Below are 18,475 nucleotides of genomic sequence, written 5' to 3'. Positions count from 1 at the left end.
CACAGTGGCACTGCCAATGAGCCTAGGGACTTCCTCCCTCATGCCGTTTCACGAGCTATATGAATCGTAATCAGTTTATTTTTGGGTTAGATAGTCGAGGTAGGTGTTTAGTACAGTTTCAAATATAACTCTCCACCACCCCACCAAACAAAGTTGTCACGCCATACGCAAATTTGCCAGTTGATTTGGCTTTTCAGCAAGCCTGGGGGAATGTTAAATAGTAAGTCGAATTTGTACAACTTTTGACAAACCTAATCTATCAAACCCGGAAGAGACTTTGGCAATCCTGTACTGAGATCTCCAGGTTTAGAATGTGCACCATTCCTCCATCCATCCCAATTGGTTGAAAGCAACAGTTGATGGTGCATGGCAGTAGCGGCGCGACATCCAGCGGTGAGACGTGGTTAAGCTCTGCACGCACGGATGCCCCAGTGAGACGGCCTCCCCCCTGGCCAGCCGCCACCCCCCTGGCCAGCCACCACCCCCCTGGCCAGCCGCCCCTTCCCACCATACCTGTGATGATGACTGATGTGCGCTCCGTCGGCTTCTTGCCAACGCGCAGCCGCAGCTCGTTGATGGCGTCTTCGATGGCCTGAAGGCGACGCGCGTCCTGTGTGCGTGCGTGCGCGTCGATACCAAAGAAGAAGTGAGCAATCTGAACGACGCCCACTTATTTTTTTCACCTAATTATTTCGACTTGCGATACACCGTATCCTCTCACTCTGCAACAGCGGGGGGGGGGGGGAGGAGGAACGACTCGGGATGCCTGCGAATTGAATCCGGCAGACCGCCCTGGTTAATGTCGCAGGTCCATTTAACCACAAAATATGTGACGCGCGTGTGCTTCACCACGGCTGTTAAAAGATCCCCGTGACGGCATTGGAGGCTTGGGGATGATGCCGAGACGAAGCAGCGGTGACAAGCAACTGCAGCACCTCTACCGGCCTCTCACTGTGAAGGAACGCCACCCCCATTATAAATAGGATCTCTTTTGAAGGCCAAAGTGTTATTGACGATTGAGAAGCGTTTTAGTTTTTTATGTCCGTTGTCGAAAATTGAGCGCTCAATCGGCGCTGGCAATTAATGACAAGCGCAGACCTGGCATATCCCCGTTGATCGATATTTCACTTTGGACGGTGTCACAGCACCCACATTGAAAAAAACAAAATTTCATGCGGGCCACGTTTTGTACATTGTCAAGTTCCTGCGGCTGCCAGCAAGTCTGCAGACATTTACGTGGGTGCGATGCCACGGGCAACCGGGTCCCAGCATGGCACCCACCACCATCGCCGTACGGCTGCCGGTGTGGGAGTACCTGCGTGTAGGCTGCCTTCCGTTTCTTGCGAACTTTCTTCGTGATGTTGGGGTCCCGCGCGAGCTTGTGCGCGGCCTCCACGATCTTCTGCTGGATGGCGAACTCTCGCTCCAGCCGCTCCACGTCCTCCTCCTGCTGGCAGACCGCACGGCAGCGCCCGCGTTAGCGCCCCGCTCGAGGGTCACGGAGAAGAGTTATGGATGTTTAACGTGTTTCGCACCGTACGCAGCCAGCCGCGCTAGTCGGAAGACGAGGCCGGGCCTAAGGCTGGGCCTACCGCGATACCACGAGTGGATCTTGCGGGGTTGGGGGCAGGGAGAGGGTCACAGGAGGTGTTGATTGCAACCGTTGTGGGATCTGGCGGAAGGAAGTTGATGGGGAGTTGGTCACGTAGCATCATCGTTTGCATTGGCCATGACGATGGTTATATAAAACGGTTTCCTCACTGTCATCGGAAACACTGCCTCAGAACAGAAGCATACGACGATCACATGTTTATGCAAAATGCACAACAGCAAGTCCCAGCATAATTTATATGACAAGAAGGTGGCAGTGTTCATGCATATAGCCTGCACACAGCCTGTCACAGCCACCAGATCCAACGGGCTAACATCTCGATGATCATTCGCGTCGTTGTGGAGAATATAAAGAACTAAATTGGCAGACCACACGTCTCCACGTCCGTCTCTCCGCAATAAAAAAAAAACAAGTGGTTCTTACACATCCCATCAACTGCACGGCATTCTGGGAGTGCATAATTTCAGCAGCATTGATTGGAGATGAGCGAAGTATGTTTTGACATACAAGGTATCACCAGCAGTCGGGCTTGCTTGAGACAATGCTGGTGAACTGTTGATCGTACAGGCACGGACCCCGTCTGTACTAGGACCCTTGTCCTAAGGAGCTCATTGTGTGGTCCTCTGTCTTTTATTCGGCAGCAGAAGGATAACAAGGACACTGCAGATATCCCAGTTTTGTTATCGGTATTATTAGGTCTCGTCAATACAGCGTAGCTGTCATTGATGACTGCTGCCCAATTGCGATGTATGCTGAGCAGCCCTCTCACGACATTGGCGGATAATGTGGCCTGAGCCCAACGGTGAAAACAAGGATATATATTCGAACACAATCAAGAGTCATCGTGTTGTCATCTTGGTGTTAGTTTTGCTTGCAGCCCGCATACATTTTTCTGGTTACATGGATTTCTTAAGGTGTAAAAAGTGCTTGGAATTGCGATAAAACATCATACATATATAATGTGTACTCACACCCAAGGCACAATTTTGAGTGCCCTATAAGATGCGAAAATTTCTAACGGATGCCAAAATAAATAGGGTTGATTTGTCTCTTTTCTGTACGTGCAGCTGTACCAGAAACGCTGAGCGGCACTATTTTATCATCATCACTGCCACCAAAGCCACATTTGTAGGGAGACATTATTGAGCACCGAGCTTCCAAAGGCTGCAGCCTGGGGCCAGAGTGAAATCTAAATGAATGTCACGGCGTGGTCACGGGTGTAATAACAGATTTAATGGCTCGCCCACAGCCAGCCAGCAGCGGTTTCGTTGCCCCTGACGTCCTGAGACGTCTTCATGAAAACGCGTGTCATTCGACGTCCTCGTTCCAGTAAATCCACACCTGACAAATCGCATGGCGTCATCTGCCGTGTCACTGGGAACGAACCGAGGGCACGGTTTCACCGTGCGGAATGCCTTGTTAATAATTCCTTGAAGACAACCGCTGGTGGTAACATTCAATTGCGTCAGAAGGTCAACGTGCCGATGCGCACATCTCCTCCTCCGTGAATGGAAAATTCAAGGCGTGCAAGCCACAGTGGTACGATTGTGGCCACGCATCCCAAACTATGTACCCACATAGTAAACCACTGTAGTCCGTGCTCCTTCAACAGAGGAATATAAAAACTACACAAACTCTCTACCCTGAAGCTCTCTTATAGTGGCTAGTAGACCCCTCTGTTGCCATTTAGCTCCTGAACATATTGCGATCATGTGCAGGAATAGAATACACCAACCGTTGGAAGCTTGCCTACCTTAAATACTGTGATTTGGTAATGTATATGTACAACACGGGGGTAAATCAGTGGTGCAGTGTTATCACACTGCCCTTTAAACCAAGCAACCCGAGTGTGAGTGCCATACCTGGTGTATAGCAGTGGCCTTTGGCATCTCCCCCCCACCCCTTTCCACCAATCTGCACTGACCTGCCATGGTGAAGTATAGTCAACCAACTTCCCCCGACTGCGGAGGAAGCCTTCATCCAGAAGTGGGTTTGACCAAATGGATTACAATTATTAACGTCTGTATAAATTGTCCAAATTGGCACTATAGTTAGGGCCATGATTCGCAAGTCCTATTTCAATTTCCTTTTTGCGATTTTTACTCCGCTTTCCATCTCTTCTATTTCAATATAATGAGCATCACTATTAGCGGAATTACTCTACGTAATACACAACGGCATGGATACTTCTGTACATTGTCGTAATAATGTGTTTTATATAACACGCTTCTCAACCTGTTTGCGAGTTTAATTTCCGTATCACTGGGAGATCCCGCCCCCGACCCCCCCCCACGCACAATAGGCATTACACCATCAAAAGCCAATTTGCCCAGGTACCAATGGACAATGTACTATTACCCCTAAACACCATCCCAGCACTGCACTGTTATTATTAATTAAACAGCGGTGGCATATTGAGTTCACATCAAAATTAAAGTGTCTCCCCTCTCAAAACTGAGCATTGGGGGCATCGCTCATTTCGTGGTAGGGGCCCACCACTCTCTCTGAGGGACGACGGCTGGGGTCAATATTTAGCCTCTGCGCAGGATTGCCGGTTGGCAACAACTGGCATGGGCGAGCTTTGAATTCGGCAAGTGGAATCTGTTTGAGGAAGACCACGACGAATGGATGTCTCTCGGCTATCCCAGGCCATCTGTTCAAAGGGTGGATTTTGATCCGATCCGACATCTTGAAAAGGCTACGCACGGCATGGCGCGAAGCGATTTAAAGATGTGGCCCTATAATAAACGTGACGCCTAGTATCCAATGACGTTTGCAGGCCATCCTATCCAGGCCATCACGGAAACCACTTTCACACTGGCCGAGCGGCGGCTCGTTTATGACGGGTGACTTAATTGAGCGTTGATGGTTAATGGTCCTACTGGAGCATTGGACCGTCCATTTATAAACGACATGCGTTTAAGAGTCTTTGGCTGCAAATAATGTCCACAAGATAAGCCACTTCGTTGAGCTATCAATCGTGATAGCCAGGTCGCCTCTGAAAAAAAGAGCTATATAGCTCAGTGGGCTTTACCAAGTAACATAAAAAAAGCTTAGTTTTATAGTTTTAACAAATTAATTCACGCGACCACGGGGAGAGAAATAAGCAAAACTCCAAATATACAGCAGGCGTCAGGGCTGGTATCGAACCCACGAATTCCTGCATACCAGGCGAGGTAGTTAACATCTCCTAGCCACCGTGATGACAGACACGCAAACTCCAAATATACAGCAGGCGTCAGGGCCGGGATCGAACCCACAACCTCCTGCATACCAGGCGAGGTAGTTAACATCGACTGGAGGGGGGGGGGTAAGGGTGATTTAGCAACGAAGCGTCCAGGAGGAGTCTGCCCTGGGCCACCGTGCTGCCGCCGCCACTGCGTCTCGGCGAGCTTACCTCCACCTTGGGGAACACCTTGCTCTCGTCCAGCTTGAACGTCGTGCCCACGCGCCGTCGCACCGCAGGAAGCTTCTCCCCGGGCCCCTTGGGGTACTCCACGGGCAGGGTGCCCGTCAGCTCCTGTGGAAGTCGGCGCGCCGCATGGACACACGTCTCTTACGTCGCCGTCGCCCGGCACACCACACACAAACGTGGGGGAGTATTCGCACGAAGGCCAAACTGAGCTGCTAGGAGTCGCCACGCAGACATGCAAGGCGAGAGCCTTTCTAGCCGCGTGCCCAGTGGGGCAACCTGGGACGCAGGCAGAGAGGGCACACCGGGTTCGGTGTCCGACACAACCCTTGCATGTCCTGTGACGCCACAGCCCGTGAATGGCATTACTTGAACATCGCAATTTGGGGAAGGGGGAAGGGGAGGGGGGAAATGTTGCAGGGAGGAGGGGAGGGCAGAGGGAGCAGGGGAGAGTGGGAAATGTTGCGGGGAGAGGGAGGTGACTCACAGCCTCCCGCAAGCACAGGTGCTTGAGCTCGCTCGTGCGTTCCTCCAGGCGACGAGCCAGCTCCTGGTGTTTTAGCTTCAAGGCTTCCAGGAGATCCTTCCGCGCAGCTTCGCTCACCTCCCACTCCAGGGACACTGACGGACGCAAAGCAACGAACGCACGGAATGTTAAACGTTGAAGAGGAACGGACATTCGCATGCCCGCCACTGGGTGGCAGGTTGGCGCAGTGGAATCACTTGTGCCTCGTAGCCAAAAAAAGGGGCTGTAGCACGATTCCAGACTCGGGTTAACTTTCTGCGTGGAGCATGGATGAACGTTCTCCCCTGTGGCACGTGTATTTCCTCCGGTTTTTCTCGTTTCCTTCTCCCAGAGCAAAAAATAAATAAATCATGCAATGCAATTGGCATTGGCCAAAAGATCCCATTACTGTAAAATTGTTTTATTTTCTACCTACGTGACGTTACCGAAAGAACCAAAGAGTGTGGATCCCTGCAGTCACGAAAACTTAAAATCTAGATTGAAATGTCTCACAATTTGGGATCACACACAGCAAACATCGCCTTCCTACTGCAAACGTGTTTTTTGCAATGCCTCTCCTCTGCACATCAGTGTCACCCATCCAAGCACTATCCAGGCTTGACGCTGCTTAGCTTTTCAAGATCTGATATGATCGGGGGGGGGGGGGGGTGTAAGGGGGCATTCTGGGTGATTTGAAGACGTGGAGATGATTATTACAGTGAGGGAAAAAAGTATTTGATCCCCTGCTGATTTGTACGTTTGCCCACTGACAAAGAAATGATCAGTCTATAATTTTAATGGTAGGTTTATTTGAACAGTGAGAGATAGAATAACAACAAAATCCAGAAAAACGCATGTCAAAAATGTTATAAATTGATTGGGATTTTAATGAGGGAAATACGTATTTGACCCCTCTGCAAAACATGACTTAGTAATTGGTGGCAAAACCCTTGTTGGCAATCACAGAGGTCAGACGTTTCTTGTAGTTGGCCACCGGGTTTGCACACATCTCAGGAGGGATTTCTCAATCAGAAATCAGAAAGATTTCTGGCTCCCAGGTGTCTTTTATACAGGTAACGAGCTGAGATTAGGAGCACACTTAAAGGGAGTGCTCCTAATCTCAGCCTGTTACCTGTATAAAAGACACCTGTCCACAGAAGTAATCAATCAATCAGATTCCAAACTCTCCACCATGGCCAAGACCAAAGAGCTCTCCAAGGATGTCAGGGACAAGATTGTAGACCTACACAAGGCTGGAATGGGCTACAAGACCATTGCCAAGCAGCTTGGTGAGAAGGTGACAACAGTTGGTGCGAGTATTCGCAAATAGAAGAATCACAAAAGAACTGTCAATCTCCCTCGGCCTGGGGCTCGATGCAAGATATCACCTCGTGGAGTTGCAATGATCATGAACGGTGAGGATTCAGCCCAGAACTACACGGGAGGATCTTGTCAATGATCTCACGGCAGCTGGGACCATAGTCACCAATAAAACAATTGGTAACACACTACACCACGAAGGACTGAAATCCTGCAGCGCCCGCAAGATACCCCTGCTCAAGAAAGCACATATACATGCCCGTCTGAGGTTTGCCAATGAACATCTGAATGATTCAGAGGACAACTACGTGAAAGTGTTCTGGTCAAATGAGACCAAAATGGAGCTCTGGCATCAACTCAACTTGCCGTGTTTGGAGGAGGAATGCTGCCTATGACCCCAAGAACACCATCCCCACCGTCAAACATGGAGGTGGAAACATTATGCTTTGGGGGTGTTTTTCTGCTAAGGGGACAGGACAACTTCACCGCATTAAAGGGACGATGGACGGGGCCATGTACCGTCAAATCTTGGGTGAGAACCTCCTTCCCTCAGCCAGGGCATTAAAAATGGGTCGTGGATGGTTACTCCAGCATGACAATGACCCAAAACACATGGCCAAGGCAACAAAGGAGTGGCTCAAGAAGAAGCACATTAAGGTCCTGGAGTGGCCTAGCCAGTCTCCAGACCTTAATCCCATAGAAAATCTGTGGAGGGAGCTGAAGGTTCGAGTTGCCAAACGTCAGCCTCGAAACCTTAATGACTTGGAGAAGATCTGCAAAGAGGAGTGGGACAAAATCCCTCCTGAGATGTGTGCAAACCTGGTGGCCAATTACAAGAAACGTCTGACCTCTGTGATTGCCAACAAGAGTTTCACCACCAATTACTAAGTCGTGTTTTGCAGAGGGGTCAAATACTTATTTCCCTCATTAAAATGCAAATCAATTTATAACATTTTTGACATGCGTTTTTCTGGATTTTTTTGTTGTTATGGTGTCTCTCATTGCTCAAATAAACCTACCACTAAAATTCTAGACTGATAATTTCTTTGTCAGTGGGCAAACGTACAAAATCAGCGGGCGATCAAATACTATTTCCCCTCACTGTAAGCATGTCATTATTCAATGCAGCTAACGTTGGGGATTTGGGAAAATTACAACCGACTACCATCCACACCCAGATGATAATCTTACCGTGACACCACTGGGCTGTACGATATTATCCTGCTCATCCACGCTACGCGCCGTTAATCCGGCACATTGGCTTCGGTGTAAAATTGGTTGGTGAAGAAAGTGTGTTTGTCCTTGTGCTGTAAGACTGCTGAACTGGGTCGGTTTGCGAAGTGGCCAACAGATGGTGATACGCCGAAAATATTTGTGATTTGCCTGTGCGCTCCATTGGTTGTTGTAGTTGTCTCCCTTGTAGGTTGCAGGGTTTCTTCCCACGTGCAACAAAATGCAAAAAATGAAATCGCAATTGGCCCAATATCTCGATGCATGATCCTCGTGGCAAATTAAGTCTTGAGACTCGAGCAAGCCTTTTCCAGGATCAAACTCTGCAAACCTAAATTTATACTTAACTTTCGTGACTGCAGGAATTCATATTCTTGGTTCTTTTGGTAAAGTCACGTAGATAGAAAACCGCGACGTTTCAGTCGCAACACAAGCGGTCTTCTTCTTGCGATCGAAACGTCGTGGGTTTTTTGCTTTTAATTTTGCTTTTTGTTTTGTATCTACGTGACTTTACCGAAAGAACCAAGAATATGCAAACCTACACATTCACATATGTAGTGACATCGCGGGATGTCACTGTGCAGTGCCGGCCCTAGAGAGGCGCGGCATGCAGTAAACGACATGACGGATACCACAATGGTGTGGGTGTAGTACCGGGCCTAGAGGGACCCGGTGAGCGCTGATTGATAGCGCTGGATGGCACCACGCTTGGCGTGCAGTGTCAACCCTACAGGACAGGGTGTGGGAGTGCAGGCCGTAGGATGAGGTTACTAAAGGCCATGGCACCCTGGTTAACCCGGGAGGACACGTGACCAGTTAAGTCTACAAAGGGGCCCAAGTGGGGCCTAGGGGTGGTCACGTGGTTAGCATCCAGATTGTTCCCGAGGATTCTGGCAGGTGGTCGTGGCCAAGGGCGGAGGCAGCCACGCCGCAGAGAATATAAGCCGGGGCCCCAGAGGGGCCGGCGTTGTTGTTCATCCTGAAGAAACCTTCGTCTACGTCCTACCGAGTCTCCAACACGTGGACCTGGACCCGAGCTGTGGTCCTGGTCCGTAGTAGCTCGTTACGTTGTGACTAGTGTAGTTAGCATGGTGGTCACCACCTGGTGAACTACACCAGTCACGTGGTAACTAGTGTAGCTAGCCTGGTGGTCACCACCTGGCTAGCTACACCAGTCACGTGGTAACTAGTGTAGTTAGCCTGGTGGTCACCACCTGGCTAGCTACACCAGTCACGTGGTAACTAGTGTAGTTAGCCTGGTGGTCACCACCTGGCTAGCTACACCAGTCACGTGGTAACTAGTGTAGTTAGCCTGGTGGTCACCACCTGGCTAGCTACACCAGTCACGTGGTAACTAGTGTAGCTAGCCTGGTGGTCACCACCTGGCTAACTACACCAGTCACGTGGTAACTAGTGTAGTTAGCCTGGTGGTCACCACCTGGCTAACTACACCAGTCACGTGGTAACTAGTGTAGTTAGCCTGGTGGTCACCACCTGGCTAACTACACCAGTCACGTGGTAACTAGTGTAGTTAGCCTGGTGGTCACCACCTGGCGAACTACACCAGTCACGTGGTGACTAGTGTAGCTAGCCTGGTGGTCACCACCACAGGTTGTTATTCTGTTAAGGGGAAGTTACCCCGTGTGTTGGAGTTAAATGTGTTGCCTCCAAGTGTACGTCTGCGACTCGGTTGAACCCACTACACGTGTCGGATTGTTCATTTATACATCCTAAAGCTGAAGATAATACTTAATCATCAGTTTAATTTTTTTAATGCATGCCTGTAAACAGACTGCAATTGCCGTACGTGGATATGAATTATCCTGCAATTAAATGACAGCGTAACATTTTTAGGGTTGTTGTTGCTTTTGTGCCAACGAGGCTTGGGGGATCCCAATTTCGAAGCATTCCCCGAAGGACGTAAACGCAACATTGAGCCGTGGTTACGGAAGCAACGTAATTACGAGAAATCGCCATCAAATCTTTGCCGTTCCGATGCGGCAGGCTTTTGTGTCACTACGCAGGCCAGGAAAAGGAGTCCACGGGGAAAACAAAAGCCTTAGTCATTTACTCCGAAGACCGTTTGCGATTTTAGAAGGCGCACTCTTGGTCAAGATAATTCGGGCAATCACACCCTGCATTAAGTTGTAAGATGTCACGGACGTTATATCTTTGGAGAGAAATATGGTACCCATTAAAATTAAGCCAATTTAATCGTTATTGAATTTGTTGTGGCTGTTGCGTAATTTTTTTTTATTGAGTCACTGTCCAGTAGAGAATATAAAATTGCGCGTCCAATGGTGTGATTCTGTATCCATGGTACCGATTGGGGGGAGCGGTGGTGCAGTGGTTAGTGCACCACGCTACAAACCCGGTGACCCGAGTTCTATTCCTGCTCATAGCCACATTGGTGACGAATGTCTGAACGGGTCCTGGGCCTCCCCGTCTCGACTCAGCCTCAAATGAGTACCGCTGCAAACCACTCCCTCATGTGCCGTGTAGGCCTTCATAAGTGCTCGCTAACAGCACTTGGACCAACAGTCTAAGGCTATAGATGGGATCTTTGCCTTTCTATAAAGTTGTCCATTACACCACCGTGCCTTGATCAGTTTTGAGATGACTTGTAATATCATATTTATAGCTTACTGTGATTATTAAATGTGCGCGTGTTAGCATTTTACGGATTAACAGCTGCAGGAATTCATGCGTAATGTACACAGTTGTTCATAACAGGTTTTTTTTGGGTTGGATCGCATAAATTTACGCGAACTAACCCCAAAAAACCTGTTCTGGATGATATTGATCACGAAAGCCTACGTGTTAAACTACATAGCTGTTCACACGTAGATTTACTTTGGAGTGCACACCAAGGTAAACCTTGTATTGGAACATGAAACACAAATAAATAATGTGGAATTTGTAACGTGTACAATGTTTAATCTCCCAGAGAGAGAGAGAGAGTGTGATACAGAGGTGAGGGAATCCACAGACAAGTGGAAATGGCAGCCAGAACGGATATCAACCATGGCCATGCTCTGTGGTCCTATATTGAGATGTTTGGCCAACACCATAAATTATTCATTACACGTGGGAGGAAAGCAGAGAGAGAGAGAACCCATGCGTGCGAGGTAATGTTCAATGCGTGTAGAGATGGTGGTATTTAACCCACTTGCTGTACTACCATCATACCCTGGCAAGCTGGGAGATGTGGCGACCTCAGTGCCCACAGGTAGTTGGGGAGTTTTTCATAAATTTGTGCGCAAGCCACCAACCAAACCCTCACTGCCTTCACAGTGCTGAAGTACAGGCCACGTACGTAGTCACCAGCGCCCAGGAGCTTGACCAAGCCTCACAAAGACGCCCGCTGTATATTTTGAGTCTGCGTGTCTCTCTCTCTATCCCCATGATCTCGTGGATTTTTTTTTCCCCGGGTCCTCTGGTTTTACCCCGCACATTTAGAAACACGTACTTTGATCGTTTAGATTATTTGACTGCGATAAATATCCACGTTATAAGCCACTTTGGCCAAGTTTCGCTTCTGAAAAAGCTAATAGCTCAGTGGGCTTTACCTGGTAAAATAAGCAAATTGTTTAGTTTTGTAATTTTTTTGTGTAATCTGTTTACCTTTCCTGTACTTTTCACTCCGATCGAGTTTTTGTATTGTTTGTTGTTGTAACGTTCTAACCCGCCCCTACCAGACATCTGTTAAAAGAGCTTTATAGCTCATCGGATTCCTCCAGTCTCAATAGATAGTCTGATTCTAAAAGTTAGCCAATCAATATCACTGACACTAAACACTGCACAACAGGGGACATTACTTATCTGTTGGTGGATAAAATAATTACGCTTCCTTCTCAGTATTCAGAGATCAAGGCTCATTTCCTGAGGTGATCGGGGCTTTTGCCACTACGAAGCTCCCAGGATTTGGAACGCTTTGCTAATGAGAGAGTCGTTAGATGTATTTAAGTCCTAGCTTGAAAACTCGCCTCTTTAAATTGGCCATTACCCCCACAGTTCCGGCCGTGTACCCTGCAGGTTCTGAGCGAGTGGATGAGTGAGTGGGTAAATTGGCATTTAATCCCCGCCAAGATCTGTACCCTGCAGGTTCTGTTGGTCTCCTGCTTGCCATACATGGTGGTGCATTGGGATCTATAGATGAAATGCGCCAAGTTATACATGTTAATAATTATTAGTATTATGAAAATGGTCAATTTACCATCTTCATTCTTTATAACTGTTTGTTGTGTTTAGTTTGTTGTCCTTCACCCCCCCCCCCGCACCCCCCGATTAGCACGGTTGGCTACGTACGGTGCGAAAGAAGATCAACATACATCATTGTCGTAATTTCTCTTCTGGCCTGGAATCACTATTCCCCCCCGCCACCCCACTCCTCATGTGGTTCCGTGGACTGTTACGAGATTCATAATCACGTCAAGTCGATAATCATTGTTTTGTTATTTTATTCTGCTATATTTTCTATTGTAGTGCAAAAGTGAACGTGGCCCAATTCTTCAGTGGCAAAAATGAATTGAAGCAAGCAAATAAAAAAAATGTAATCTATTTTAACACCACGATTTGATTGATATCGGCATCACGAGCGTAATAATCGATTTCAAACGACGATTACATATCGTAGTAATGCTTAAAGAGTTTCGCCACTTAACGTACAATAACAATGTTCAAACATACGCCCACTGTACTTGCACACTCTAAATATACTTAAAATAGGGTAATTGCATTGGCCTCGAATACGGTGACAGCACTATCTTTCAGTGCCCTCGTAATGGCTCGCCATGTTAGGGTGCTACAGTGGTTGTCATCATCGTCGTTACCGGGATCCTCCGATGTGCAAATGGTGCTCTTCGCAGAGTCTCGGAGACCGGATTGGGAACAAGTCTCCCTTCCCCGCCTGTTCGGTACCGGTAATGATATTTCATTTGATTTTTCCCTTCCGGTTTCGTTTTGATGACAGACATGCACGCCGTCGGAACACAATCGCAAGAAAAAAAACCGACGACGTGCACTTCGTCCGTCGGGAAAGGGATAAGATCGCCTCCGCCCCCTCCCCCAACGCGAGTTTCCTTTCAACATCCCAAGCAGCGCTCAGGGCTTACAAATTTTGAAACAGCCTGGCACCCCCCCCCCCCCCCCCCACCAATTCATTCATCTACACGGAGGGGGAGCGACGATCAATAAAGCCGCTAGAATCATCGAGGTGCGCGAGGCAAGGGGGGCGGGAGAGCGGCGCAGAGGAAAGCAGCGGCAGGAGTTGAGCTCAAGACGTTACACCGGGGTACGGGTGTTGTGTGTGCAATGCGTGCGTGTGTGTGTGCATTGCGTGCGCGTGTGTGTGCATTGCGTGCGCGTGTGCTTGCGTGCGTGTGCGTGCCGTGGGGAGCAGTGGCGCAGCAGTTGGCGGTGCCGCGTTGCGAACCCGGCGAGCCGGGTTTGATTCCTGCTCGCGGCCACCGACAGCAGTGACGATTATCAGAACCGGTCCTGGTCCTCCGCCAGGTCGACTATGTACCTGGTGTGGTGTGGAAACATCGCTGCGAGGGAGACAAAGGCGGCCAAGCGTGGTGCTGGCCACCCACCCCCTTGTATGCGCAGTTACATCTGAAGTAAGAACAACTACCGATCCTTGTTTACTCTCACTAAGGGTTACACCACAAGGGGGGTCCCCCCTGACCTTAATCCTTTAACCCAGCAGATTACTTACACTCCATCACCTGCCGCTGGCATGGCCGAGCGCCCTAAAGAAGAAGTCTTCTGCACACAATTACAGGGACAGTATGTTAAGCTGCAGACCCACCCTGTGGGTTCCACTGATTTAGGGTCATATATAGATCACACTTGCCAACTCTGCCGTTTTCAGCGGTAGGCTGGCAATTGAATTGAAAACCATTTTTTTTTAAACATAACGGCGTACCAATTTTCGCTAAGCGTCATCGCGCCGCATCGTAGCGTGCAAGGAGCGTCGGTCTCTTTCCATTTTGTTGCCTTGGTAAAACAAAAAAAAATCGGTTAGCGGTCAAACGGCAAACGTCAAAGGGGAAAAAAAAATTCGGCAGCCTACCGCTGAAGTCGACAAAGGGTGGGGGGGGGTGGGGAGGTTGGCGAGCGTGAGATGTACGCACGCACGCGGGCAGTAGCGCGTGTAGAAAATGCACACTCGCGCAAAGCATTCAAAAGCCCGTGCCTTGCGAGTTTCTTTCCTGCCACGTTAAAATCCCAATCGTAAAATATTGTACAGCCTTGCCGCTGATCCACTGCTCGACGAGGGCCTGCTCACAACACCGCATTGGTCTCGTGTGGGGGCGGGGGTGGTGGTGCGGTGTTGTTTGACCATACTTCACCCTGTTGGTCAATGCGAGGGGATTGGTGAATTGGAAGATCCTCCGTGACCGGTTCGGGATGTGAACTCGGGTCACGCGGGGTTCACGGCACAGAGCGTTAAACCGCTGTGCCCACTGCTCCACCTGCAGTGAACTTTACGACGCATGACGCCCGCAGGAGATTGTGTGTGCGGTAGGTGTGTGTATTATGTATGCATGTTGAACTTCTTTTGCACCGTACGTAGCCAACCGCGCTCATCCGTTGGCTACGTACGTGTACGGCCCTTTGGACAGTCTCCCTTGGGGTCACGGGGGTTAATTAGACCATTTTTCACCATGCCGGTCGGTGCGGATTGATGAAGACAGGGAGTGCAACGCAGATATGGATTTTACTGCAATGCCCACCGCATGGGATCGCAGTTGCCTGCAGCCAACCCGTCGCCCATCCGAGAGCTATCCAGGCTCAAAATCTGCTTAGCTTCCGAGATCGGGTTGCATTGCAGGTGATTTAGTCAAAGCCACAATCGTACTGCATATATATAGACAAAGGTCCCCTGTACAGCCTTAACAGACTATCAGGGCAAGTGCTGTTGGTGAGCACCCCACGATGGCTGGCACGGCACACGAGGGGGTGGGGCATGGACAGCACCACGCCCAAGATGCTACGAATGGGATTCACGCACGGAGACGAATCGTGCCGTAGAATGCCACGTCTGGTCCCCGAGAGTCGCTCGTGGATATTTTACATGGGCCGACCGATCCGGCCGGCTTGCAGCATCTCGGGGGGGGGGATGCCTGGGGGTCGTGCACCCAACCGCGACCGACCGCGCAGAGCGAATTAGCACGTAGCGCACTCGACGTGAAGTAAAAAAAAAATACAGCCCGCTAGGAATGGCAGGTGAAGGAAGGCGTACTGACCTTTAGGCAGTTTCTCTGCGACATCTTTGGGTCAGGCAGCAAAGGAAAAGAGGGACGGTTCAGAACCAGGCAAAGCAAAGAGGCACCGTCGCTTCACATCAAAACCCCCGCTGTTACAGTTAAATAAAAAAAACATGAGAAAATCTTTACGCGCCATTGTTCACTCCTGAATTAAAATAACAAAGGCGGAAATTAATCACTGGGCATTCATTCGCAACGGGAGGGAAACCCATGCTGACGAACACGGCAGGGGCACTTTCGTGAGCAGTGTGTCGTTGGAGGGGGGGAGGGGCATTTAGAGTATATGGCTGTTATACATTTTCACATAAGCCACTTCGTGGCCAGGTCACTTCTGAAAAAGAGCTACATAGCTCAGTGGGCCTTACCTGGTCAAATAAAAAAATAGTTGGAAAAGCAGTTCAATAGTTTTGTTAGGCCAGAGAAAATGATCCGAAAAATTATTATGTTAAAAACAGAGAATTAATAACCTTTGCTATTGCTAATCCCTGATGACAGAAAAGTAGTGGATCTTCTTTCGAGCACTGAAATAAGCGGACACCACGTCTCCTTTTTGTATCGGTCTCTCCACATAACAACAAAAACAAAAGTATCTCTTACATGACCCGTCAGCTGCACGGCCTTCTGGGAGTGCATACATTCAGCAGCACTGAGTCAAGACAAGCAGGGCGACTCTCCAAAGCATTCGCCCACTTTGCCGCATTTTATTTTGGTTGCAAAGCAATGTTCAAAATGAATGCGGTGAGGTTTTTGGTTTATGCTTGGATACTCCTGCCAACGCGAGTCTCTTCGTTTTTTTTTTGAAAGAATGCACAAGCTCAGCAAGGGGGCAGCATCACATGGGCAGCGAGCTTGACGGTCGCAGCCAAGTTACTGATTAAATTCCGTAAACAAATACACTGCCGACAATTCACAAGTGCATTTTTATTTCCACTGAAACTATCTCCGAATAGAAGAAAAACACAAATAAAAGAGAATTCAACATGTGTGTCTATAACACTGTGTGGCTTGAAAAGGAAAAAATATATATTTCGATTTAAAGCTTTCGTGACTGCAATGATTCATCTTTTTTGGTTCTTTCGGTAAAGTAACGTAGAATGAGAATAAAATAATAAATTGATAAAATAAAATAACACAATAATATTCTCACGACGTTTCGGCCACAACACAAGCGGCCTTTATCAGGTGAAGGGACGAGACTGTCTGTGTGAGAGGAAACAAAGCGCCTTGACAAAGGAATTAGCATATAATTTAGCATTGAAATGGCTGAGTGATTAGCTTGTGATTGGTCACAAAAATAGCTATGTTAAAAGTTAAAGCATACACATCCGCAGAGGCACCCCTTGACAAAGGAATTAGCATAGAATTTAGCATTGAAATAGCTAAGTTAAAGCATACACATCCGCAGAGGCACCCCTTGACAAAGGAATTAGCATAGAATTTAGCATTGAAATAGCTGAGTGATTAGCTTGTAATTGGTCACAGAAATAGCTATGTTAAAGTCAGAGCATACACATTCACCGAGGCACTTAGTACAAATCAAACAGGAGAATTTAGCATTGAAATAACTAGGCGAATTTAGCACTGAAATAACTGAGTGATTAGCTAGTGACTGGTCACAGAAATGGCTATGTTGAAGTCAAGGCCTACACATCTGAGCTATTCACAGTACTATATAGTGAACCAATAAAAAACGAAAATATAAATTACCTTAATGTTATCAATAAACTCTATATTCTCCATTCCAAAGAGCTCTCCAAGGATATCAAGGACCTACACAAGGCTGGAATGGGCTACAAGACCATTGCCAAGCAGCTTGGTGAGAAGGTGACAACAGTTGGCGCGATTACTCGGAAATGGAAGAACACAAAAGAACTGTCAATCTCCCTCGGCCTGGGGCTCCATGCAAGATCTCACCTCGTGGAGTTGCAATGATCATGAGAACGGTGAGGAATCAGCCCAGAACTACACGGGAGGATCTTGTCAATGATCTCAAGACAGCTGGGACCATAGTCACCAGGAAAACAATTGGTAACACACTACGCCGTGAAGGACTGAAATCCTGCAGCGCCCGCAAGATCCCCCTGCTCAAGAAAGCACATATACATGCCCGTCTGAAGTTTGCCAATGAACATCTGAATGATTCAGAGGACAACTGGGCTAAAGTGTTGTGGTCAGATGAGACCAAAATGGAGCTCTTTGGCATCAACTCAACTCGCCGTGTTTGGAGGAGGAGGAATGCTGCCTATGACCACAAGAACACCATCCCCACCGTCAAACATGGAGGTGGAAACATTATGCTTTGGGGGTGTTTTTCTGCTAAGGGGACAGGACAACTTCACCGCATCAAAGGGACGATGGACGGGTTCATGTACAGTCAAATCTTGGGTGAGAACCTCCTTCCCTCAGCCAGGGCATTGAAAATGGGTCGTGGATGGGTATTCCAGCATGACAATGATCCAAAACACACGGCCAAGGCAACAAAGGAGTGGCACAAGAAGAAGCACATTAAGGTCCTGGAGTGGCCTAGCCAGTCTCCAGACCTTAATCCCATGGAAAATCTGTGGAGGGAGCTGAAGGTTCGAGTTGCCAAACGTCAGCCTCGAAACCTTAATGACTTGGAGAAGATCTGCAAAGAGGAGTGGGATAAAATCCCTCCTGAGATATGTGCAAACCTGGTGGCCAACTACAAGAAACGTGTGACCTCTGTGATTGCCAACAAGGGTTTTGCCACCAAGTACTAAGTCATGTTTTGCAGAGGGGTCAAATACTTATTTCCCTCATTAAAATGCAAATCAATTTATAACATTGTTGACATGCGTTTTTCTGGATTTTGTTGTTATTCTATCTCTCACTGTTCAAATAAACCTACCATTAAAATTCTAAACTGATCATTTCTTCGTCAGTGGGAAAACGTACAAAATTAGCAGGGGATCAAATACTTTTTTCCCTCACTGTAATAGATAGGCAACGTTTCAGGTAATGGCCCTAACTTCATAGCACAGGAGGGACAGTATTCAAAAAGGCACCGCGCTAATAGGTATTGACAAGCGTGTTGAGTTTTTGTTGTTGTTCATTGTGTTTATGCTCCACTGCCAACACAGCAGCATCATCATCAAATAACT

The 18,475-nt window shown here is 48.2% G+C and overlaps 1 protein-coding gene across 5 annotated transcripts in view; it reads right to left on the bottom strand.

Annotated features, from left to right (window-relative positions):
* The window catches only part of LOC116952250 (uncharacterized), a 285,282-nt gene that overhangs the window by 12,546 nt on the left and 254,261 nt on the right, over positions 1 to 18,475 (bottom strand). For 3 of the 5 annotated variants that reach the window (XM_076074171.1, XM_032971438.2, XM_076074169.1), the window contains 5 exons: positions 15,333 to 15,356; positions 5,512 to 5,645; positions 5,010 to 5,132; positions 1,316 to 1,450; positions 514 to 610 (listed from right to left, as the gene is read on the bottom strand). In XM_076074171.1, the coding sequence (XP_075930286.1) occupies positions 514 to 610; positions 1,316 to 1,450; positions 5,010 to 5,132; positions 5,512 to 5,645; positions 15,333 to 15,356 (513 nt within the window). The remainder of the gene's footprint in view (positions 1 to 513; positions 611 to 1,315; positions 1,451 to 5,009; positions 5,133 to 5,511; positions 5,646 to 15,332; positions 15,357 to 18,475) is intronic. The other 2 variants (XM_076074168.1, XM_076074170.1) reach the window with 2 other exon arrangements.

Source organism: Petromyzon marinus, chromosome 46, assembly GCF_048934315.1.
Source record: "Petromyzon marinus isolate PM22_M1 ecotype Great Lakes invasive population chromosome 46, UKy_Petmar_22M1.pri1.0, whole genome shotgun sequence".
In the NCBI taxonomy this organism is placed as follows: Eukaryota; Metazoa; Chordata; class Hyperoartia; order Petromyzontiformes; family Petromyzontidae; genus Petromyzon; species Petromyzon marinus.
This window is presented reverse-complemented; position numbering and strand designations above follow the sequence as displayed.